Source organism: Marmota marmota, unplaced genomic scaffold (genome assembly GCF_001458135.2).
Source record: "Marmota marmota marmota unplaced genomic scaffold, marMar, whole genome shotgun sequence".
Taxonomy (NCBI): Eukaryota; Metazoa; Chordata; class Mammalia; order Rodentia; family Sciuridae; genus Marmota; species Marmota marmota.
In genome coordinates, this window is record NW_026000026.1 from 42,667,842 (window position 1) to 42,694,237 (window position 26,396).

Below are 26,396 nucleotides of genomic sequence, written 5' to 3' on the forward strand. Positions count from 1 at the left end.
AAGGACTGAGTCACTCAGTGACTTTGTGTGAGGAGAATCTTAAGAAGTGTATGTAGGGGCTGGGGTTGTGGCTCAGTGGCAGAGTGCTTGCCTCGCACATGTGAGGCACTGGGTTCGATCTTTAGCACCACATTTAAAAAATAAAGATATTGTGTCCATGTATAACTAAAAAAAAATAATAATAATAAATAAAAAGAAGTGTATGTAGGGAATTTAGGTGAGAAGGCGGAATCTCCCAGTTTTATCTGCAGCTACCCTCTTCCCTTGGCTTTTTATAGCTCTTTTTATTTTTTATTTATATTAGGGATTGGACCCAGGGATGCTTCACCATGAGTTACCTGGCCTCCCAGTTCTTTTTTTTTTTAAAGACAGGCTGGCCTCAAATTTGTGGACCTCCTGCCTCATCCTCCCGAGTGGCTAGGATTACAGGTGTGTGTCACCATTCCCAGTCCCTTTCTTGCTTTTTGCCTTATCTCTTGAAGATCTATGTTTTGCCTTTGCTGAATCATCTACTAAGTCCCTTTGTTGCTTTCCTCATGTTTGGTCCCTGGTCCTCCCATCTGGGACCTTCCTACCAATACACTGTCCTTAGCACTGCATTCCCAGGGCAGTTCTGTAGTCTCAGAGCTTTGGGTCTTAGATACACCTATATCAGACCACCAAGAACATGGATAGTGCCCAGGCACCTCAGTTGTACTACCTCATTGGCACTCCAGTACTTTAATCATGTGTCTTTCTCAGCTTCCAATAATAGGGATAATTATCCTGTAATACCAGAGTATAGGACTTTTAATCATATTCCTCAGCATTCTATCCTAGGACCTAGAGCCTGTACCAACCATCGAGTTAATTGGCCTAAGGCCCCTTGTCCATAACACCTTTGGTAGTTCTCCAGTTGCTGGGCTAATGAAATTTAACCACATTTAAAGAATGTTAACCACACCTCCTCAACTGTGTTCCAGACCAAAGTGGTTTTGCTCAAAATGGTCTTTAAAGTAAAGATCATCTCAAGGGTGAAGCTGTAAGACTATCTTTTTGTGTGTATTTTTAAGATTTCAGGAAGATTTAACTGAACGGCTCTGAGACTCTATACAAAATGGTTTCTGTGAATGTTAAGGGTACTATCCCAGAGCACTCTGACACTCAACCCAAACCAGAGAGAGGCTTTTCTTGAAGATCTTTGTGGATATGGTTTTGTCTAATGGAATGAAATTCAATAAGAAACATAGAATCCAAGACATTTGCAATAGAGACACCAGCTTTGTCTGAAAAGGACAGAAAAGCCCCTGCCTTCCTATGGGCAGGGAGATAGGCAAACATAGTCTGTCTTGCATGGAAAAGGAAGAATAACTCAAAGAGTACAGACATAAAAGCTGTGGATAATCACCTATGCCAAGAAATGAGGATACACACACACACACACATACACACACACATATACACACAAACAACCTGCAGTTTCTGGAGCTGGATTTTTCACTGGGAAGGTAGAAGATCACTCATTCTTTGTACACATAAAGCCTGAAAATATCTGTACGCTTTTGTGTATCATCTTAGGATCAAATGACACAGGAGGAATGAGCAAAGAAAGGGTAATTTTTGTCCATGTTTTCCACGTGAAAGAAACCTTTGAGAAATTATTATGTTTTGGAGGGATTGGGGTGCTAAGGAGAAACCAAGAGACTTTTCAACTTTATAGTAGGCCAGGGACAAGCAGAAACCTGAATCAGAGGCACTTAAGAACAGACAAGGGAAAAAAGCAACTGAGGTGAGTTGATGGAACTTCCTGTAAAAGAAAGTAGTTGGCAAGTGAAAAATTATGTGGAATATACCCCAGCAAGAAAAAGACTAACCTTCAAGGCACCAGAGCCAGGACTCCTGATGCTGGGGCCTGGCCACCAGTTAGGGACACCACTGTTACTAGATCACAGAGGATGCCTCACTTCCCCAAGAGAAATCCATTTCATGCTGGAGTGCTTGTGCTCCTGGTATTCTACTCACATGGAACTTGGAAGGCAGGGACCGCTAGGAATATTCCCACATAAGATGGCTGTTTGATTCCACGATACTCAAGCACAGGTGACTTTAAGGGTTAAGAAGGAACATGTGGCTGTTTTGGAAACCAACCACAGGGAGTAAAGTAAAATGTATTAGCTAAAAATGGCATAAAGGGTCTCAGTCTTTAAATACTGTTTTCTTTTAACTTTATTTTATTTTACTTATTTATTTATTTTTATGTGGTGCTGAGGATTGAACCCAGGGCCTTGCATGTGAGAGGCAAGAGCTCTACCACTGAGCCACAACCCCAGCCCCTTAAACACTGTTTTCTATCCAATATCCAGTGCTGTCTTTGGTATCTCACTAGAATAGTTTTCTAAGAAAAGACTTATCAGAGTGATGATAACCAAACTCCTTCCTTCCTTTCCTTTCTTTCATCACTGTAGCCTAATGTCAACATTCCTCTTTTCCATTCATTATGCATTATAGGACACCCAAGAAAGTTATTTTAAAAAACAATTTAATATGGCATACTGCCTTCAAAATTTTATAGAAGACATGTTGCCTTCTATAAAAATGTATTTTTTTTAAAAGTGAATCATGTGAATGAATGTGTACAGAATAAAGACAAGCACAGAAGTGCAGAACAGGGATAGCAGCTGTCTACCCAGAATTTAAAATTGTGCCAACCACTAGGAAAACTGGGAACTCTCATAGTCATTCCAAAAGAAATCTGATGCTTAACATAAATATTTTGAGGACATCTAATAAGTTAATATTTTATGTATATTTTTCTTATTTACCTTTATAGTAAATCTGACACAGAAAGACCTCCATCCCCAGTCACTCCGTTCCCATTTAAATGGCTCTTTGCATGTTGTATATGATATGTTATTGCCACATTGCCACCAGCTTAACCAACCTCAGACTCCTCCAAGGCCTGGGCACTTATGAAAACTAGGGAATAAACATACATGTCAAGAGTTAATGAATGACAGCTTTAATTTCTCATAGACCTGGCTTTCTTTTCCTTCTCTCACTAGCTTGTGACCAGGTCTGTGTGATAAGATCTGGGTAAAGCCATGTCTTGCATACACTACTCAAGGTTCTGTATAGGGGGTGCTCCCCTTAAGCACCTGCTGAGTATGAGTCACTGAGGGTGATAGATCCTGGAACATTGGGAAGATGAGAAGCCTGAAAGTAAAGCTTGTGCAGGCCCTTAGAGAAGCTTGTTTTTCCTGACAAATGGAGGGAAACCATAGAAACATTCTAATTGGTCACTGTCACGGTCCCCTTTGTATAGGCAGCTCCAAAAGGATAAGGCCACGAGTGGAGACATTGTAGGGTGGTGATTTTGTCAAACCTGTTAGACATTGGCCAAGCTGGTGGTTTCAGGGATAAAGTAGGAAAAGCAGCCAGGAACAATCTAGGAGATAAAACTCTCGGAGCCTGACAATTGGACGTATGTGGGAGGGAGAAGGGAGAACAGACCTGTCTCAAGGAGGAGGCCTGGGCATTTTGGTGTTGCCAGCTGAGACAGAGAACAAATTATAGTGACTCAGGATTAGAGCTCACCCAGTGGCACAGCATAGCCAGGTAGGCCTCATCATGGAAGATTCTTCTTTCCAAAATTGAACAAAGGTGCTCGATAGTTTTAAACTCACTGTCTTCATTCATTTTCTGTTGCTATAACAAAATACTTCAAACCGGGTAATTATAAATAATGGAAGTTTATTTAGCTCATGAATCTGGAGGCTGAGAAGTCTAAGAGCATGGGGCTGACCTCTGGAGAGGGTCTTCTTGCTACACCATAACATGGTGGAACATATCACATGGGGAGACAGAGCAAGTATTCTAGTTTGGGGCACTCTTCCTCGTCTTATAAAGGCACAGATACTATCATGTGGCTCCCACCCTCATGATCTCATCTAATACCAATTACCTCCCAAAGGCTCTACCTCCAAACACCATTAATGTATGGATTTGGAAATTAAGTTTCCAATACATGAAGTCCTGGAGACATATTAAAATCATAACACTCACCAAATGTAGCTTTATTTTTACAAAAATAAGTGCAAACCAATTGATGCAACTTCAGTTTGTGCCTTTGACCCAAGAGGGTGAAAATCAGGCAGCAGAGCAGGAATTGTGCTTAACCTACAGCCTCTCTATGCTATCACCTCCCAGTGATGTGCCTTCATGAAAAAGTCACATGTGTGACTCATCATCTGTAGTGACTTACACTCAGCAAAACAAAGGACCAGTAGCTCCCCCTCAGCAGAACCTTGAGTTTTTGTGTAAAATGTGACTTTACCCAGATCTGATTAAAAAGACCTGGTCGTGAGGAGAAAAGAAAGCAGGTCTATAAGAAATTAAAGCTGTCATTCCTTAACTCTTAAAATTCATATTTATTTCCAGAAGTTGGGGCATCACCATGTCATTGCCCAAAGCCTGGGGGAGAAGTCTGAGGTAGTTTAAGCTGATGGCAGTGTGGCAGCAGCATATCATACACAACGATAAAATCCATTTAAATGGGAACAGAGTAAATGAGAATGGAGGTATTTATGTGTTGGATTTTCTATAAATGTAAAGAAGAGACCATGTGAGCATAAGGTCAGTTCTGAGCACATCACCAGGTAAGCTTTTTGGACCCAGGTACAGTCACATGGGAGTAGCAAGAGAAGAGCCAGGAGTCATGGATGGGCCTGAATGATCAAGGGGTCACAAGCCAAGTAGAGAAGGGGATTTGGATTTCTCAAGGGGAACCACAGGGGATACCCGTTGATGGGCAAGGACCCAAGATCTAAGGACAGGGGGAAGAATACTTGCCTCGCATGCACAAGGCCATGGGTTCAATCCCAAAAAAATCCAAAAAAAGGGAAGGATTGGAGTGTCCCCAGTGTGGGCCTTAGTTCTCTTTTTTGGGTCTACATGAAAAAAGAGGGTCACTTCACCTCACCTGTTGTAGGTCTTACAGGGCCTAAACTTAGAAAACTACCGAAGCTGGGATGGGGTTGTGGCTCAGTGGCAGAGCGCTTGCCTTGCATATGTGAGGCACTGGGTTCAATCCTCAGCACCATGTAAAAATAAATAAACAAAGATATTGTGTCCATATATAACTAGGAAAAATTTAAAAAGAAGGAAAGAAAACCACCAAGAAGCTATGCTCAAATTTACTTGAGGAACTGGAAGATGGGTAAGACTCAAAGAAACCCGCTTAATTTTCTGTTTGGTAAGAAAAAAAGCAAAAACCAGGTCCTAAAGCATTCAGAATAGAAGTTGGGGAGAAATAAGTCTGGTGTTCTACCTCAGCCTGGTGGCTGGAGTTAACAATCATGAATTGCTTATTTCAAAATAGCCGGAAGAGAGGATTTTGAATTTTCTTACCACAAAGAAATGATAAATGTTTGAGGTGATGGATATGTTACCCTGATTTCATCATTATAGAACATATTTCTATCAAAACATCACATTATATTCCACAAATATGTACAACTATTATGTATCAATTTAAAATAAAGAAAAAGAAGTTGGAATGGAAGCAAGTGATGTGAATTCTTGAGGCAAGGTGCCTTGGAGATGATAGAGATAAATGACCCTATGAATGTTCTTTATCCTACTGGGCATCTTGGCCAGCTCACCCAGGGCTGAAACCCTGCACAGGTTAGGAAGGTTAGGGGGAGGATTATTTCTGGATTAGACAAGGAAAACTCACCAATCACAGAGACAGGTTTCCAATGGGCTTATCTGTGCTTCTAATACACAAGTGAGATGGGACTTGGGATGCAATGACCTCCAGGGATGTTATCACACTTTTACCAGCTACCAGAATTGCTGTTGTCACCCCCATACTCCCTGGTTCTTCTGGACACTGGTCACCCATACAAGCAGCTTCTCTTACACAGAATGCCTAGAGGCTGACCTGGGAGGAAGCAAGTACCAGCTCCCACCCAGACTCACAGGGGCTTGTGTCCCAGTGACTCTGAACCTCCCATCCTTCCAACATACAGCCACCCAACCTAGGGAAAAAAAAGCACAGGTCACGACAATAGTACTGTCCACCACCATGACTATTATTTATTATGCAGAATTAATTATTCTAAATTAATAAATATCCTACTTACATACATTAACAGGGGGTCCACAAGTCACAATTACACATTCCTGCCAATATTTTATTTAAAGCTGATCTGTCAAACAAGCAACAAACCATGATGATAGGAGTAACCATGAGTTCAACATAAAAATTTCAATAAATTCAACTTTACATTCTAACTTGAAACCACCTACAAGACATATTTTTTTTAAAGGACAAAGTGCAGAACACTGTGCAGTTTGTTACTATTTATGTTAAAAAAGGGGGAAAAGGAATATATGTGCTACACGGTTTATTTGTATACTCCATGTATACATGTACGTATATCATACACACATGCCTATCTAAATCCTGTACTACTGCTAGAAAGATACAGCTAACACTGGTGTCATTGGTGCCTCTGAGGAGGGGAGTGGTGGCTGTGGGACAGGGACAGTAGGGAGACTTCACTACATAGAATTTTATGCTTTTTAGCTTTAAACCATGTACAATTATTATGTATTGAAAATAAATTAAAAACTAAAAGCCAAATTCCCAAAATCCCAGCAATAAATCATTAAAAAGCATACATGAAGTTCATCACAATCTAAGGTACACTGGGAATCACCCAGATAGTATTGGTGGTTTACAACAATTAAAAAACAAAAACAAAAACAAAAAGAAGCCAGGTGTGGTGGCATACACCTGTAATCCCAGTGACTCGAAAGGCTGGGACAGAAGGATTGCAAGTTCAAGGCCAGCCTCAGCAACTTAGCAAGACCCTGTATCAAAATAAAATGTTAAAAAAGGAGTGGGGATGTAGTTCAGTGGTAAAATACTTGATTAGCATGCACAAGATCCTGGGTTCAATCCCCAGTAACACACACATAAAGACACACAGACACACACACCTTACGAATCCTCTCAACCCTAATCCCCAAGCTCAAATACACATATTAGAAACAAAGAACAACCAGAGCTGGATGGTTTCTTTCAGCAAGGCCTCATGTCTAACAGTCCTCCAGGCTGAGGTTCCTGGGTTGGGGGAGTTGTTCCTCCAGCCCTTGGCTAAATTTAGCATTGAAGAGTGAGGTGATGGGGTCATCCCCAATTTCCAGAGCCAGGTCATATGCTGTCTGGCCTCTTGCATTCTTCTTTTGGATGCTTGCATTGCATCTGCAAAAGATATGGAGAAAGAGGGTCCTTGAAGGATTCAGGCTCATGACCCTGAGGGCCTGACTCTTCCTGTCCCAGAGCTTAGACTGAGCACCTCCTGGTCCTACCTCCCAAACCTGTCCCCAAGAGGCCACTGTGTGACTTCAGCTCTTAGGGGTGGCTATACCCTAAAACATTTTATGGGGCTGTATGATTTCAAAATATTTAATTGCCAAGTCTAGCCATTGGTTCCCCTTGCAGCAAAGTCTTACCAAAATGTTTAATGGGAACAACATTTTTATTGTGTTTTGAAAAGCTCTTAGTGACTTGGGGGACATGGTGAGATGGTGACCCTCCCCACTTTAGAGCAATAGCAGTTCAAGAACTAGGGTCCCTCTAAAATCATCACAGGTTAGTAGAGAGATCACTGTGGCCCTCAGAAGTATTCACCAAAGGTCAGAGAACATACCCTAGTAAAGTCACGATGCTCTCCCTTCCTGTGAGGCCAAGAAGAGTTGCTTCATGAAGAGCTGTATTTCTGAGCCTATTTGTGGGGGAAAAACATTCCTGGGTAAATCCTTAGTTAGCAACATCAGGATATTGGAGAGGTCAGTGTGATTAAAGGGACCTTGGTTTTACTTACCAATCCATATAACTAACCTGGGAAAATCCCATGAGTCTCCCCTCTTTGTCTCTTCCCTTAGAGGAACACTGTGATGGGTAGTAAGCTTTGATGCTAGACAAATAGTAAAAAGTCTAGAAACACATTCATTTTTAATGTGAGAAACCCACAAGGATCTGGTTTGTAGCTGATTTAATAAATGTGAATAAATACTATTTTAGTAGATTTCCTTTAAGAGTTTATGAAATAGCCTCAATTTTGGCTTAAACCTCTTAGGTACTATCTGCCTGGTAACTGAATTTTCAGGGAGGAAGTTCCTATTTTTGTGTGGGGGAAATGGCTGTGGTTTCATTGAGTTTGGCTTGCATGATATGAAAATAATCACCAATCTTAGAATTTAATGGGCAAGCCAGAGACATCAGACAGACCATATTCTGCTGCAATGCCAGATTGTCTCGCCACCTTTTCTGGACAGGTTTGACCTAGTGAGGGAGAAGTAGATTGCTAACATGGAGGATGGGGTGGTACATAAACTCCTGAAAGGCTCCTGATCAAGAGGTGGCAGAAGTGAGGGAAGGTGGGAGTCATGACTGGAAATAGAAATGAGGTAAGCAATTGAAGGTCTGTGCTCTACCAGTCCCAGCTTCTCTTGCCACTACCACCCAGTCCCCACACCTGCAAATAAACCTGCAGCCACAAGTTTCTCCCAATGGAGAAAAAAGTATGGCAGCCTCTTCTCTGAAGAAGATAAAGTGAGCCCTTCACATCTGAAGTTTTTTGGGTCTTTATAAGGTGTTCACTATCTCCGGAGTAGACATATGGTCTTCTTTCTTCCTGATTCTCCCCAAACTGAATTTGCTGATGGCTAGATCTTCTGTGCTGGCTATTTCCTGTGTAACCATAGTTCAGTTTGGGGAAATACTACATTGTGATTCTGACAACTCTAAGTTTGTACAATGTTCCTCAAACAACTGAACTCCAATATGACACCAGATAGTGTATGCCTTCTTACAGAACCCCATCCTTCTGAGTAGAATTGATACCCAGTGAGTTGATTCTTCTGAGTAACTTGGAATTATAATATAACAGACCTTCTAGAGTGTAGTTTGTACAGAGGGTACACTGTGGTGCTCCAAGGGTCTGTGTTTTAAAGAAACTTGACCGCTAATGCATTATTTATTCAAATCTAAGTATCATGGTATTAAGTATTATCTAAGTATTACGGTATAGTTTCTCCCTGTAAATCCTGAATTACTGGATAGAATACAAATTAAGTATCCTCTATCTGAAATGAAGGCAAGAAACATTCAGGTTTTTCTGTTTGTTTGTTTTGGATTTGGGAACATTTGCATATACATAATGAGATACCATGGGAATAGGATCTAAGTCTAAGCACATCTAAAGTTCATTTGTGTGTCATATATTCCTTATACACATATACATAGCCTGAAGGTAATTTCATACAATATTTTTAGTGCACCTGTGTTTTGACAGTGACCGATCATATGAGGTCAGGTGTGGAATTTTCCACTGTGGTGTCATGTTGGTTCTAAACGTTTCAGATCTTAGAGCATTTTGGGTTTCAGATTTCCATATTGTGGAAATCTCCACAGCTGTACTCGAAGAAGTAGACTGATGATTGCATCTTCCTTATCTGGCAACTAGAGTAGAGCCAGGAGACTAAATGTTTGCAATCGCTAGACAGGCAAAGTAGGGCAGCTATAGTCCAAAGCAGCCGCACCTCTCTGTGCCCCTCTCCCAATGAGACCTTGAATCTGTGTTTCTGAGTCTGGTGATATGAGGCATCCTCCTTGGTGGAGGGTGTGGATTTCTCCTTAACTCCCTTTCAGTTGTCTGTGGTTCGTTCTCATAGGAATAATACAAACATGGGACCCAGAAGCACTATGGGGAGGCTTTGTGCCACCTGCCAAGCTACTTAACAGAAGCTATCTTGTATAGAGACCAACTTGTCCCACTAGCCGAACATGTTTCAGATGTGAGAAAACATTTTAATCCTTGTTCGTTAAGGAACAACTCACTGAGCCTTTTGGACAGGAAGGCCAGATCTTTGAATGGCTCATGTGTAAGAGAAGAGGAATGGATGGAATCTGGGGATGGGGCTCCTGGAGCTACTGAGGTCCAGGTGTGACGCAGAGGCCAGGCTGAGGCAGGCATAAACACATCAAACTAACAGACATGGACCATATTTAGCAGAATTTAGCTCTTAGACGGGGAATCTACTCTCCTCTACTGGCATACATTGAAAAGGAAAATCTCTGTGTTCCCTTTAGAGGAACGTCCTCCACCCTCGCTTTTCTCCTCTCTTCTACCCACATGAGCTCACAGTGCTCATGGTAACCTTGATAACGAACACAGTGACGAAGGGCTACACTACACATAATTCAGATGGACAGGCATAACCATTGTCAGATTCACCAGACAGCATCGAAATCAGACGTGGGTCAGTGTCACTTTGCAGAATGGTGATGAAGTGGAAACTGAGGAAGACCAAAATAAAATTGGTAATCATTTACAGATTCAGAGTAGTTTTGTCTTCTTATTGTTCATAAAGCTGGGACTCACAATACTTAAGCATCAATTCAAGAACTGACTTTTGTGTCATACACGAAGCATTATGCTTAAATGTTGTAAGAAAAGCTCATTTAATTTATAAACATATAAGGTATACCCTAACATAAAACAAGATAGCCTCATTTTATCAATGATAAAATAATACTATTATATTATCAACAATGATAATACAATAATGTGGGATGAATGAAGAAGCTGACAGAGTATGATGAATGTAAACCCTAAGGAAACTCAAGAAAGTAAATTCCAGCTATCAAAGTTTTACATCAATATTCTCCTAAGAGATGAAAATTTTAAAGGGGTAGTAACTACTGATACTGCTGTCCTATTTGGAAGAAACTTATAAAAATGCACACAGAAAAATGGACAGGGATGTATTTTGAATAAAATACCAGAAAAAGTTTTAAATACAGTAATAAATGCAAAACTATGAGACTTTTGGCCCCTTTGATGGCCTGACCTACACAGCAAGATGTTTCACTAACCCAGACCTCAACCTTGACTTAGGAATCAGGAGTCAGCAGTATTAGAGAACTGTGATATCCCTAGAAGACTTCTATTTTAACAACTTGTCCAGGAGATGAGTTAATCTGAATGACCCACACTACAGGAACTTTCCAACCCTGGTTCCAAATCAAGTTGCAAGAGAACAAAATCCTGAGGCTGGGAGAGAAGGTCATGAAGTTGTACTGCACCAAGACGAGGAATTAATGAAACTTGGGACCTCCCCATCCAGATTCACAGGTAGGGAAACCACGGTTCCAGGAGATCATGTAGTGAGCTGAGAAGTGCTAGACCCTCCCCCATGGTGTTAGCATCCAGGGACAACCTTTCTGTGTTAACTTCATGGGTGTGTTTCCCCATGACTACATGGGGGCCTCTCTTCCCTTAGTATTAATCTTAACACTGTGGCTCATAATGAAAATAATGCTTAACCCAAGAGCTAAAGATTTGCTAGCCCCACGAAAATAGAAATTCATGAATTAACAAAATATATTACCATTAATAAGAGTTATTAAATTTGGTAACCCAATAGATCATTTTAAAAATTTTGTTTTGCTCATCTTTAGAAAACTGTCAAACCTTTTATTAAGACCAAAAGAGATTTAAATGGCCTTTCAGTGGTTCAAATTGAAACGGGCATGTGTGTAGACTAATTCTGCTATACCAGAGCTCCATGAGCTCTGACACCTCAGTACTCAGCTGTACTTTCAACGTTTCACTTACGGTCCCCACTGCTGGTCAATGTCTGCTCCTCTCTGAGCAAGAACTGGAATGGCTTCATGATGCTTATTCACAACAGCTACGATAATAGCAGGTCGACCATCATTGTCACAGCAGTTGGGGTCTGCTCCCTGCAGCACATAGAAAAGAAAAAACTCATTACAAAACCCTGAACTCCACCTTGTCCAACTGCCATCCTGTCAAGTTCAACAAATGTCCTATTAAAGCAATAATGGAACTATGTTAATTTTAGATCAAAGAAAGGATCAAGACAGCCTATAAATGGACACAGCTGCCAAGTCCCCCCAGAGTTAAAATGTCTATCCCTCACATCAGGGGAGCAGGTACCCTAACCACATTGTTTCTTCTTTCTTTTTCTTTTTCTTTCTTTTTGGCAGTCTGGAGATTGAATCCAGGACCTTGTATGTCCTAGGTAACTTCTCTCTATCACTGAGCTATACCCCAGCCCCATTTTGTTTCTTTAGGAAACCTAGGCTGAAGTTACATGACATCATGGACCAGGGATTCTGTCTAGCTTCATGCATGTTACTTGGGTTACTTAGTTTGTTTTATAAAAATTAGCAACAGGTAACAATAAATGTAAAGCTTTTGACTAGCCATTATTGCATTTTCAAACAACTTTTAATTAAAAGGGAGCAGTTGGAAGGGCAGGCTGAAATCCACAGAGAGACCTGTTCTAGTCACACTCACTTCCTCCAGCAGCTGTTCAAGCACAGAGATTCTTCCTTCCCCTGTCGGGCCAACTTCCGCCAGTAGGAGTCTGTTTTCAGGCTGCAGGATTATAGAACATGGGTCATTTCCACTGCCTCAAAATATCTGCACTGTTGATTTCCAGGTCCAACACTCAAGGCAAATGCTTCCTCACCAAGCATAGTGTCTCATTCTCAGTTGAATTCTGAGCCACATGGATGGGTGTGTGTGACCATGAGAGTACACGTGTGAGCATATTTCTGTGTTTGTGTGTGTGCACATATGGTCTTCAAAAGCCAACAGCACAAACATACACATCTAATGTTAATTTTTCTGGTCTCCAAAACCTTGTCTTGGGCAAGGTCACTACACTAATATTGTTTTATATTTTTAAGGGTAGGGGTGTGATGGGAAACCTCACAAAACTCCAGAAATTCCAAGCTAGTTCCCTTATGTGTATTTCTAGAAAAAGCAGCCAGGTGAACACCTAAAATTTACTTGGCATGCTTTATAAAGTGTTCAATGTCAGACTAAATATGAGAGTTCAGAACCCATGCTTGCCTAAGAAATGAGTGAATCCATAGTCAACTTCTTGTTAAGAAAACGAATCCCTGTCATTTATTGTCAGAAATCTGCTTTTTTTTTTTTTTTTGGTACCAGAGATTAAACTCAAGGGATGCTTAACCACTGAGCCACATACCTATTCCTTTTTATTTTTTTATTTTAAGACAGAGACTGGCCAAGGTACATAGGGCCTCGATAAGTTGCTGAGGCTGGCTTTGAACTCAAGATCCTCCTACCTCTGCCTCCCAAGCTGCTGGGATTACAGGTGTGCATCACCATATCTGGCTTATTGTCAGAAATCTTTAAGAATTTGTTTTTTTAGGGCTGGGGTTGTGGCTCAGTGGTAGAATGCTTACCTCGCACGTGTGAGGCACTGGTCCTCAGCACCACATTTAAAAAATAAATAAGTAAATAAAGGTATTGAGTCTACCTACAACTAAAAAAAATATTTAAAAAAAGAATTTGTCTATTTTCAAAGTGCTATGAAATTTATATTTATATATAAATTTCAAGCAGAACCACAACTGGCCTGTGTGTGAAATGGAAATAAAACCTGCTCCTCCCTGGTTCCCTGGGCCTCTAAGCTTTTCAGAAGAGGTTGGGTTCAGGCTATATCTACCGCTTCCTTGCCCCTTGGCCACCCCATCTCTCTAGTATCTTGGAACAAGGCACCGTAATCTAATCAGTAAACTCCAGGAGGATTCTGGGAGGTGTTCTTGTTTATAATGAATTTGGCTCCTTTTAGAAAAATATACTAGAATCCTCTAGAATGTTTGCTTCATGAGGTCTGAGATCTTTATAACTTGGGTTCACATTTTATTTTCAGCACCTAGAACCATGCCTTATACAGGTGGGCTCAAAAGTAATGAATGAATTAGTGGATAAATATCAGTGCTGCTGACATTTAGCTCATAAATGCAAATGAGAAAGTAAAGGAGCATAACAATGGGAGATTCAGACCACATGCAGAGAAAGGGTACAGTCTCCAAAGATGCAAATTGTTGAGTTCACGGGGCTCTATACCTTCTCTTATACTCATTACAATATTTCAAACTGGAGGAGGTGGAGAGCACAAAGAATCATAAGCAATTAAAATTAAAAAAAATGCTAACATCTTCTTCCCAAATTTATTGGTATTGATTACACGCAAAGCACATGCTGGGGAAAAAAAAGATAAAGAACAGAGCTCCTGCCTTTGGCGGAATCATGATGCAAGCTGGATGGCGGGGGCGTGCAAAACAGAGGAAGCCTCTAGAAACTGGTGGAACCAGAGGTGGAGGGTAAGCACCACATTGTGTCCATCTCCATCTCCAGGGGCTTGCTGCTAATCAGTGCTGTTTTCTGTGCTGAAGCCAAAGAGGACCAACCAAAAGGCAGAGTGGGGGAGAGAGCAAGGGCATCCACCATTCCTTTCTCCAAAACCCTTTTGGAATTATTAATGATGCATACTTTTTGAAAAGCAAAACTCACTATGAGCTGTGGGAAACTCTGAAAGGGAATCTATCATTTTAGTTTTCCAGTAATTTTGAGGAACTCTAAGACTGAAAATAGATGAAATCTGACTGGCAGAGAAATCAAAGCAAAGAAAAACCAGCTGAAGACACCAGAAGCCTGAGTGTTTCTCTCCAGGGGTATCCTGCAGAAACTCAAAGTTAATCACAAAGGAGGGTAGGTATTCGGTACAGGTTAAATGCATGAGTGTACTACTAAAGGGCTCACTATGAGTAGCTAAGATGCCCTTTCCCTCCTATCTCACATAAGGAGAAAGAAAGCTCATGCATTCTGTTAAACCCTGACAACCACTTTCTAGAAAGTACATGATTTGCCCAACAAAGTCATCTCCTGGGAGCACTAGAGCCCAAGAAGAGAGAATTGCAGAGCCCAAGACCTCCATGACAAATTCAGGGGAGGGTGGGAAGGACAAGGGAGGAAAGACAGCTCCTTGCAGAACTGAAACATAGGAGAATATGTCACACCACCAACACCTTTGCACCAGAAGAAAGACCTTCTGCACTGACAATGCTTGGGACCCACATGCTTTCTCCGGACCTTTGCACAACACCAGCAGGAAAGCCTATCCCACAAAATAACCACCTATCTACACAAGGACTTCAGACCCACACACCCATGCTGGGCACCCACACCAGGCACCAGTGCTAATCCAACTAGTTCTTCATTTGTCAAATGACCAGAAAACCAAGGAGCATCACATATTTGAGTCCAGACAAATACAAAACAGAGAATGATGGGCAAACAGAACAGACTCCAGAGGAAAAAGATATGATTCAGGAAACTGATGAGAACTTTAATTCTAATTCAGTCTTGTAAAGGATTCTCCCTCTGAAAAATAAAAATATGCTGTTATAAAAGAAGGAACAAAAAATGAGAAAGTATTCCATTTTAAAATGCCAAAATAAACATCAGAATGATAGGCTGAAGAAGATAGCCACAAAGACCAAGGAGTATACGTACTGTAAGGTGCTCTTTCTTTTTGTGAAATTTTTTGATCTGGAGATTCCTCATCCTCTTGATTTTTTCATTGGTATCTAAGATACTCTGGCTGTAATCGCTCACTACAATGACAAAGGACAAAGTGATCCTCCTCCACTCCATATATGTAATGTATGCTAGTTTTACAGTTATGCCCATTAAAAGTCAGAGGCATAATATGGCTTTTGTAGACATTTTCATTTGATTAAACCTGACAGGAAGGACTGACTGCTAGAGTCACTCCCCAGTCCAGGAGCCAGAGGATAGGTGGGGAGAAGGGAAATGCGATCTCAGTTTTTAAGCTGAAAAAAGACCTACCTTCCCACCCCCACTAATGAATCTCTCTCCAAGCCCCATGAAGGATTTCATAAATCTCAGCCTTGACTTTAAAGGAGCCAGAGAAATAAAAAGGCTGAAACATAATACTAAGATTTGTGATCGGGCTGGCAAATTTTATGCAAGTCTTTACCATCCTTGTCAAATCAGTGTATTTCTGGTCAGTTGTAAAGTACCAGAACAGTAATACTCACCCAAGCTGGTCCTGCTGCTGTATAGCCCATTATCACCCTCGGTGACACTGTTCAGAAACTGGTCACTGAAATTCACTGCCTTGCTGAAGTATAGGTTCTGGCGATGAAAAAATTTAAGCACCATGAATGACAGGTCTGCTGGGCCTCAACAGAAGGAATGACCTTCCTGACCAACCTACTTCTCATGAGGAATGGATGGCTCTGTGTGTCCAGACAATTGAGCCTACAGGCCTGGACATCCTTCCTGACTCTTCCCTCACCTCCCCAAGTTGCAGTCCATTTTACCTCAGTTGGCCCTCCTCTTCTCTGTCACTACCCCATGACCCTTTTCTCACACAGGGACCATTACAACAGCCTGCCAACAGGCTTCTGCCAATCACCATGATATCATTTAAAAGTAATTGTGTCCTTCCCCAACTGAAGTCCCTTCATGACATGGAATTAGGGTGGTCTGATGGGGAGGCTGCTGTTTGATTCCCGGTTCTGTTAGCATTAACGACCTTGTAAGAAAAAAGTTGTTTAACTTCTCTGAGCCCTTAGTTTCCTTACCTACAAAGTGGAAATATTATGACCTATTTCAAAGGAGTATTGTGAAAGTAAAATTAGGTAAAACCAGTTTCTATAAAATGAGATATATATAAACACAGACTGTATCCACCTGGACTGATTCTGGGGACTAGCACACAACTGCACAACCAAGAACAAAGCACTTAGTGTCTAACCTGGTTTCAAAGCACTTGTATGTGCATTAGCCCATTTGATACACCCAGTCTCCTGATCTAGGCAGGGCCCATGTTTTGTATTATTATTTTTACCCTTGAGCACTGGAGATTGAACTCAGGTGTGCTTTACCACTGAGCTACATCCCCAGCAATTTTTTTTTTTTTTTTTTACTTCTTAAATTTTAGTCAGGGTTGTACTAAGTTGCTGAGACTGGCCTTGAACTTGTTATCCTTCTACCTCAGCATCCCAAGTTGCCAGCATTACACGCATGTGCCACTGTGACTGGCATCTTATCCTAATTTTAATATCATTAGCACCTTATTGGGCACATAGCCAGGGCCTGATAAATATTAGTTCCCCTCTTTATTCCTTGCCTTCTTTACATATCTTCTCAATCCATTTATCATTCTTTTGAAAATTTTGACTTGTCCAATGAAGCTAAAGCAGCTAATATCAATCAATGCTTGTTATATACTTACAGGCTCTGTGGCAATGCTCCAGTCACTATATAAGAGGCAAGATAAAGGGAGATGTGACTACAACGGTTCGTTTGTTTTATATAAAGCAAATAGGACAAAGTGCACATCAGCAAACATTTGTGTCAGTCTTTCCCTAAATCAGTTGTATCACAGACATTTCATTAGAATTCAGTAAGAATAAGTCAGAGAACTACAGGACCATGGGTGGGTGATAATTCCCACTACTATATATCTTTGTGTACCTAACAGCTGAATTTGGCTGAGATTTAACTCAATTCTTTAACTAATTCTACAGAATTGCTTGACTGTAGTCAAGTTCCCTTTTTATGGATTACACAAAAGTGTTTCCATAAATTTAAGTTGAGAATTGGTCAATTCTCAAATGAATAACTTCTGAGGGTTTACTTACCTTGTTTGAGACTTGAATATAATTCAGTCTGATGCTAACTTCACAGCCATCTTCATGGACAGTAGCAGAGATAAGCTTTTAAAGGAATTTTATTTTAATTGATTATTTATTTGTGGTAGCGTGGATATTGAATGCAGGGGCATTTTACCAGTGAGCAATATCTCCAGCCCTTTTTTAAAAATATTTTTCAGTTGTAGTTAGACACAATACCTTTATTTTATTGATTTGCTAATCTTTATATGGTGCTGAGGATTGAACCCAGGACCTCACACATGCTAGGTGAGTGCTCAACCGCTGAGCCATAACCCCAGCCCCAATCCCCTGCCCTTTTTATTTTATTTTGAGGCAGGATTTTACTATGTTGCCTGGTTTGACCTCAAACTTGCAATGCAGCCACATATATAGCTCCATTAATAATAAATAAACTAAATACTTCAATCAAAGGGCAGAGACTTTTAGAATGCATAAGAAAGCAAGATCCAAAAGAAAACATGGCACTTATACACAATGGATGGAGCTAGAGAATATTATGCTAAGTGAAATAAACCAATCCCCCCAAAACCAAAAGCCAAATGTTTTCTCTGATAAGTGGATGCTGATCCACAGTGGGGTAGGGGAATATGGAAGAATAAAGGAACTTTGGTTTGTGCAGAGGGGAGTCAGGGGAGGAGTGGGGCTGTGGGGATGGGAAGGACGATAGAGTAAGACAGACATTATTACCTTATATACATGTATAATTACCCTACTGGAGTGACTCTGCACCACGTACAGCTAGAGGAATGAGAATTTGTGCTAAATTTGTGACAATATGTAAAAATGTATTATACTGTAGAATAATTTTTAAAAAAGAAAGCAAGATCCAAATTTATATTTTCTTCAAGAGACATATTTTGGATATCCATACTGTGGATATCATCACCTTGGAAAAGTTTAACAGGTGGCCAGAGGGGAAGCAGGCCTTGACAAGTAATGGACAAGTATCACAATTCAGCAGCTTTCTTTATAAGCAATGGAACAAATTTAGATTCAAATGGGGCATCAGAAGTTTTTAGAAAGGGTCAAATACTAAATATTTCAAGGTCTTCTTGTGGGTCATACATTCTCTGTCATGAATACTTAACATTGCTGTTTCAGTACAAAGTAGCTAGATAATATGTAAATGAATGGATATAACTCTTATCCAATAAAATTTCATTTGTAAAATTGTATAGCAGGCTACATCTGTTCCCTGGGACAAGTTTGCAGACCTCTGGATTAGTTAGGCTAAAGAAGTTATAAACTACCAAAACAGCTTATCAAAGGAAATTGAGCAACACTTGAAAGTGAGACAGTTTCAATGTTGGCATATTTGCTAGCAAAGAAGTAGACAGTCTGATTTGAAAAGACTCTTTCTAATTTTGTGATTAATAGAGGAAATGTCCTTGCACTGAATTTTCTCTATAACAGTGATCTAATGCCAAAGAAAGGGATGAGGCATGGGATCTGACACACCTATTTCAAACCTTAATGCCCCGAGACCCAGCAGGGCGGTCTTGGATAATCATCAAAACACTCTGAGCCTTAGTTATCCTAGGTGTCACATAAGGCTTGTCCTGGGTACTCATCACAGTATTATAAGCTACCCCAAATTTAGTGCTATTCAACAACCACCACTTTATAATATTCATGGATTCAGACAGGGCATAGCAGAGATAGCTTCTCTCTGTTCCACCTGAGGCCTCAGCTAGGAAGATATAAATGATCATCTAGTCTGGCCACTTATTGGCTTGGCTCCTGACCTGGGATGACTTGAGGACTCTGGGGCAGTAGATTGGCCCACTTACATGTGGCTACTCTATGTGGCATGGGTTTCTCACACTGAAGGAGTCTAAGAGGTGGATGTGACAAACAAAAGGAAGCCACATGCTCTTACAATACCAAGCCTTAGAGTCACTTCTACCCTAGTCTATTAGTTTAACAGTCACCAGCTCACTCAGATTCAAAGGATGTGTGCTTGAAGGGAAGACTGTCAAAGAATCTGTGGTCATTTAAAAATAATTACCTCAAAAGTAAGATTCCTCCCTCGCAGGTTTGTTACAAGGACTGAGGAACACAATGATGATATGAAGTGTACTATTAAATGGTTAACTCTTGCTCTTATGATACTATTGTTGTTATATATCAACAGCATGTAATTTTTTTTTTGCTTTTTCTTTTTTTAAAATTTGTTTTAATTAATTATACATGACAGTAGAATGCACTTATATACTTTGGTGTATCATACATAGATGGGATATAATTTCTCATTTTTCTGAGTATACATATTATAGAATCATACTGGTCATTCAGTCACATACATACATACAGTAATAATGTCTGTTTCATTCTACTATTTTTCTTATCCCCACATTCCCTGCCTTCCCCTCCTTTCACTTCCCTCTATCTAATCTAAGGTGACATTTTTTTTCTTTTGCATTACAATTCTTAATACACATAAATACTATGCTTTTTGTATTTCTGTTTGTATATAAAGTATATTGACATTCAATTCAAGTCTTCATACATGTACTTTGTATAATGATGACCATCACATTCCACCATCCTTGTTACTCCCCTACCCCCTCCCTTTCTCTCCCACCCCTCTTCCCTATCTTGAATTCATCTATTCCTCCTATGCTCTCCCTCCCTACCCCACTATGAGTCACCCTCCTTATATCAGAGAAAACATTTGGCATTTGTTTTTTTGGGATTGGCTGATTTCACTTAGCATAATCTTCTCCAACACCATCCATTTACCTGCAAAAGCCATGATTCTGTTCTTTTTTAATGCTGAGTAAAATTCCATTGTGTATATATGCCACATTTTTTTAATCCATTCATCTACTGAAGGACATCTAGGTTGGCTAAACAGTTTAGCTATTGTGAATTGTGAAGAGTATGTAATTTACATGCACAATCTGGCTGGACTTAACTTTTCTGGGTCTTTTAGCTCTAGGCATTAGAATTCCTGCCACAGCCTGTGTCATCTAAGCATGAGATATTCAGAGTCTTACTATCTTAAGCCAGGTGTCCCAGAAAGAAACCCTGAGACAATTTTCATGTGCACATGATTTATTAGGGCAGAGCTCATAGGGGAGAACAGTAAGAAGGTGTGGAAGGTAAAGCAGGAAGGGAAAATGAGTTAAGCAAGGTGCAATTTTAGGCAAAGTCCTGAAGGAAGCCTGATCCCATAGATGTTCTAGAATGGAAATTTCATCTCACCCACCTTTCCCATCCTGGGTTCTGCAATCAAGGCCCGGAATTCAGGGTTGTTCTGAGCATAAGACCTGAGGTGAGCAGAGATGTGATCCAATTGTCTTCTCCAGTATCCTAAAAAAGAAGAGAAAGCCAGCCATATGGATACTTCTTCTATGAAAGAGATATGATAATATAGACTGTATATTCTCAATGAGGTTATTTTCCTTTGCCAAATTTAGTGATGGTTTGTTCTTTTTTTTTTTTTTTTAATTTTTTTCTAATATTTATTTTTTAGTTTTCGGCGGACACAACATCTTTGTTTTTTTTTTGTATGTGGTGCTGAGGATCGAACCTGGGCCGCACGCATGCCAGGCAAGCACGCTACCGTTTGAGCCACATCCCAGCCCCTGATGGTTTGTTCTTACTGAACCTCAGCTATGCACTGGAATAAGTTCCATCCCTCCCTCGCTTCCTATTATACATTATTAATCACTGAATATTACAGAATCTTTTTTTCAGGGGGGTGCATAGTAGGGATTGAATCCAGGGGCACTTTACAACTGAACTACATCTTCAGGCTCTTTTATTTTTTATTTTGGGACAGGAATTCTATAAGTTGCTTAGGGTCTCACCAAGTTGCTGAGGCTAGCTTCAAACTTGTGATCCTCCTGCTTCAGCTTCCTGAATTGCTGGGATTACAGGCATGAACTACCATGCCCAGCTGAATATTATACAATCTTAAAAGAACATACTTGAATGTCACACAGGCATCTTTTCTTTTTCTTTTTTTCTATCCCACATATAACATAAATATTTTTAAAATGTATAGTTTGGGTTTGGCAAATGTATACAACCCAGTCATATATAGAACATTTGCATCATTCCTAAAAGTTTCCTGTGTTCCTTTCTAGTTGGCATAGGGTTAAAACAAATTCGAATTAGGTGTCACCACTTCAAATTTGGGAGATTTCACATAAGCCAGGCTGTCTGGTTTCTCATGTTCAGGTGAGGATGCAGTGGCACTTTCTCTACAGGCCTATTTCCCAGGGCAAGGAGCAGGTGTTTGGGATGAGACCTCAGCTAAGATGGCAGAATGACTAGGGGGCATCTGGGATGGCTGGGTCTTGCCTCATGTTTGCTGTCTATGCTTACTCAAATGTCTGCATCTTTGTTCTGGGTTGTTGGTGGGTGTTACAGTTTAGATCTAAAAATATCCTCAAAGAGCTCTTACATTAGGCAATGTAGCAACATTCAGAGGTGAAAAGATTGGATTATGAGAGCTTTAACCTATGAGTGAATTAATCCATTTGATGCATTAATAATTTGAATGGACTACTCAGTGGTAAATTATGCAGGGAGGGGTGGCTGAAGGGAGCAGGTCACTGGGGTGTGCCCTTGGGCACTGTATCTTGTCTGTGACTCCTCTCTCTCACTCTCCACTCCCCCTGCTTCTTAGATGCCATGAGCTGAGATTTTCTCTGCCGTGGCCTTCTGCCATGATGTTCTGCCTCACCTCAGGCCCAGAGCAATAGAGTTAGTCAATCATAGAATGAATCTCTGAAAACCATTAACCCAAAATAAACTTTTCATCCTCTAATTTTTTCTAGGTGGGTATTTTGGTCACAGGGCTGATTAACACAACTGGGATGCCTCTGTTCTCCATGTGGCATCATCTTGCCTCATTTGGTGCTGGCTTCCTGGAGAACAAGTAGAAAGTTTTATACTTAAGGCCCAGAACTGTCATGGTTTCTCTTCTATCACTTCCTATTGGCCAGGGGAAGTCATAAGCCAATCCAGATTCTAGAGGGAGGGAGATAGCTTCTTCCTCTGGAGGATAAGAGGATGTAAGTGATCATTCTGGCTATCTCCACTGACACTCTCCCACAGGACTGATACCAAGTTCAAGTTCATGAGAGCTTAATCAGACTGAATCAGGAAGATTCAGAGAGCAAGAGGAGAGCTGGGCATGATCAGTTTCTGGCATGGCAGCTTCACTGAGTTCAGTGCTCTCACTTCCCAAACTATTAAACAAAACAAAACAAAAGAACAATCATAATTTAAATTCTCTGGAAATAGTTCTAAGGGCAGACAGCAAATGAAGTAGCAGTTAACAAAGAAAATATACTAAAACTCAGAACACTACTTTTGTGGTGTTGGAACCATGATCCATACCCTTTCACCTCCTCTTAAATGAGATTGATGGAAATTCCACTTCAGATACATATATCCAGGAATACAGGGCTCCCTACCCTCTGAGCTTCAAGTCAAACCTGCAGTATCTTCTCAGGAAGGACAGGATTTCAGTATTTCTCATCCTGCCCCAACAGCCTATTGCATAGGCTAAGTTCTGGGCAAGTCTAGTCAAGAGATGGGGGCTCCCTCTTTCTGCCCACTCACCTCCCATGGGCTGGGAGCTCTGCCTTGAATCTGAAACACTGAGAACACAGGTCCAGATAACCTATTCCTGGCCCATTCATCACAGGTCCTATTTTGGTAGAGGTAAGTCCCCTGACCAAAAGCTACATTGGTACACTCTCTCTGCTGAGTGCTTAGCCTCTAAAGCAAGGAAATAACTTCATTTGCAACAAAGTGTAGGAAACTTCAATCCTAAGGCTGCTCTCAAAAAAATGAGGGTCATAAGTTCAAGGCCAACTTCACAAGACCCATCTCAAAAAAAAAAAAAAAAAAAGAAAGAAAGAAAGAAAAAAGGCAGAGGATGGCAAAAAAGCAATTACGAGAAGACTGGTAGATTCATTAGAACCAGGGATATAAACAGCTAAGAAGAATCTTCTAAGGCCACACAAAAATATTTAAATACTGACCAAGGAAACTCCCTGAAAAGGATCCCAAATTGGATTAGATCAGTCTATGGAGCAATTTATGCCCTAGAGCATAGCTATAAACAATACAGCAACAAGACAGCAGTAAGTGAAGCTTAATGGGCTGGGTGTGGTCAGGGAAAAAAGATAGTCAGGGAGGGCCTTGCCAAAACCACCATCATCCTAGAATGAAAGGGTACATGCCAGGGCTTACCCTCTCCAAAGACCAACATCAGAGGCTTCATACAATAGGTGTGAAATAAAGTTCACTAAAATGATCTAGTTAGTCATTAAACAAACAAGGCTGGAAGGGAGGTTAATTGAGTGAGTTGATATCATATGTTATCTAAAATGTCCAGTTCCAATAAAAAATTACAAGACATGAAAAGAAAAAGGAAAATCCAAACCAAACACAAGGAAAAAAGCAGGCAACAGAAACTACCTGTGATAGCATCCAGATGTTGGAGATTTTACAAAAACTTCAGAGTAGCTAATACAAATGTGTTCAAAGAACAAAAGGAAACCATGCTTAAAGAAGAAAGAGAAGGTACTGTTATTCTGTCCTAATTCCTGTACTGCCTAGGTGACCTAGCTGAAGTTCCACCCAATGCTAATCTAGTTTATCTCTGAGGACATCAGTTCTTCAGGTGAGCTGGCTAAAACTGGTTGAATCTAAGATGGCTGCCAGAGTGACCACCAGACACCCTCCATCTAAATTATAATATCATCTTCATGCTAACTGACACTCCCCCAGCACCATAATTCTTGATAATTGTCATGATAACTACCATAAAGAACCACAAAAGGAGTAAAAAGACATGATGCCTGAATTCCTGGAAATTTTCTACCTATTCCCAGAAAAGACATGGATATCCTCCCTTTGATTAGGCTATCCCTCCCCCTCATTTCTTTTACCCTGTGTCTATAGCTTCTTACTCCCAATGAGTGGAGAAGCTGATCTGTGAGGCTTTCTCCCTGCTTCTCCTATATTTGGACAAGAGTAAACCTTCCTTCCCTTTTAGTCAGCACTTGGACTTGTTGTTACTGGTTCCACAATTCTCAGATGGAAAAAAGAACTGGTTTGGGGTAAAATTAGTTACAGTGTGATAGTAATGCTTCATGAAATCAAGAATATAAATAAGCAGATAGAAATTATATAAAAGAACCTAATGGAAATTGGGTAGCAGAAAAGTACAATAACTGAAATTAAAAAATTTACCAATGAGGTTCAACAATAGCTTTGAACTGGCATAAGTAATAATTAACAAATGGAAAAAAATAGATCAATTGATATTAAACAATAGAAAGTACACAGAAAAAAAAGCATTAAGAAAAATGAACAGAACCTGAGACCTATGAAAAACTATCAAGCACACCAACATATGCACCATGAGAATCCCAAGAGTGGAGGCAGAGTAAGAGGCAGAAAAAAAAAATTTGAGGATCTGATGGCCAAATACTTCCCAAATTTGATGGACAAGAACTCAGACATTTGAGATACTCAAAAACTCCAAGTGAGATAAACCCAGAAAGATTCACAGAAAGAAACATTATCAAACTATTGAAAAACAAAGTCAAAGAGGATCTTGAAAACAGAAAAGGAAGAGACTTATCATATACAAGGGCCCTTAGTAGAATAACAGAAGATTTTTAAACATAAATCATGAAGGCCAGAAGATAATGGGATTACATATTCAAACTACTCAAAGAAAAAAGTACATATAAAACATTGTTTGGGATAGACCCTATATTAGACCATATGGAGTCTCAACTGATTTAAAAGATAGACATCATCCAAAACATCTTCTTATACTACAAGACGAAATTAGAAGCTGGGCATGGTGACACACACCTGTAATCCTAGCTACTTGGGAGACTGAGGCAGAAGGATCATAAGTTTGAGGCCAGACTGGGCAACTTAGTGAGACCCTGTATCAAAATAAAATTTTTAAAAAGGGCTGGAAAAGTGGATCTGTGATAGAGCACTTACCTAACATGTATGAGTGTCATTTAGTGAAATACATAATAGAAAAACAGACAATCAGCGAAGTTTCAAAAATTTATTCTTGAAAAGACCAAAAAATTTTATTAGACTGACCAAGAAAAATAGAGATGTCTCAAATTGCTAAAATCAGAAATGAAATAGGGGACATTACAACCAACTGTACTGAAATGAAAAATATTATGCGGATAAAGATATAGTACAATGGTACAGTACTTGCCAAGCTTGTGGGAGGCCCTGGGTTCAATCCCCAGAACTGGAAAAAAATGATTCTGAAGGAATCTATATGCCACTAAATAAGATAAATCAGATGAAATAGATAAATATTAGAAATACACACAAACTGCCAACATTGACTCAGTAAGAAACAGAAATCTGAATAGACCTATAAAAAATAAAGAATAGTTAATATCCATTCTTCATAAACACTACCAAAAACAAAAAAGAGGAGAAACTTTCTAACTCATTCCATAAGGTCAATATTAGTCTTATGCCAAAATCAGATGAAGACATCATAAGGAAAGAAAATCACAGTTTAATATCTCCTATAAATATAGACACAAATGTCTTCAACAACGTATTCAGCAAAACTATCTTAGGCCATTTGTGCTGCTATAATAAAATACCTAAGACTGGGTAATCAACAAACTATAGAAAGGATTTCTCATAGTTTTGGAGGCTGGAAGTCCATTATCAAGGAATCCGCAGGTCTGGTGTTTGATGATGTTGGTCTCTATTTCCTACATAGGTGACTCGTTGCCCTGTATCCTTCAGAGGGGAGAAATGC

General features: G+C 40.1%; 1 protein-coding gene across 9 annotated transcripts in view; it reads right to left on the reverse strand.

The window, feature by feature from the left end:
• Positions 1 to 6,050: 6,050 nt before the first annotated feature.
• Positions 6,051 to 26,396, reverse strand: part of Dzank1 (double zinc ribbon and ankyrin repeat domains 1) — a 79,600-nt gene continuing 59,254 nt past the window's right edge. For 8 of the 9 annotated variants that reach the window (XM_015483305.2, XM_048811351.1, XM_048811350.1 and 5 more), the window contains 8 exons: positions 20,817 to 20,920; positions 17,573 to 17,647; positions 15,962 to 16,058; positions 15,414 to 15,514; positions 12,378 to 12,458; positions 11,670 to 11,797; positions 7,698 to 7,772; positions 6,051 to 7,249 (listed from right to left, as the gene is read on the reverse strand). In XM_015483305.2, the coding sequence (XP_015338791.1) occupies positions 7,084 to 7,249; positions 7,698 to 7,772; positions 11,670 to 11,797; positions 12,378 to 12,458; positions 15,414 to 15,514; positions 15,962 to 16,058; positions 17,573 to 17,647; positions 20,817 to 20,920 (827 nt within the window). In that variant the 3' untranslated portion in view covers positions 6,051 to 7,083. Of the gene's footprint in view, positions 7,250 to 7,697; positions 7,773 to 11,669; positions 11,798 to 12,377; positions 12,459 to 14,405; positions 15,282 to 15,413; positions 15,515 to 15,961; positions 16,059 to 17,572; positions 17,648 to 20,816; positions 20,921 to 26,396 lie in introns of those variants that run through there. The other variant, XM_048811356.1, reaches the window with a different exon arrangement.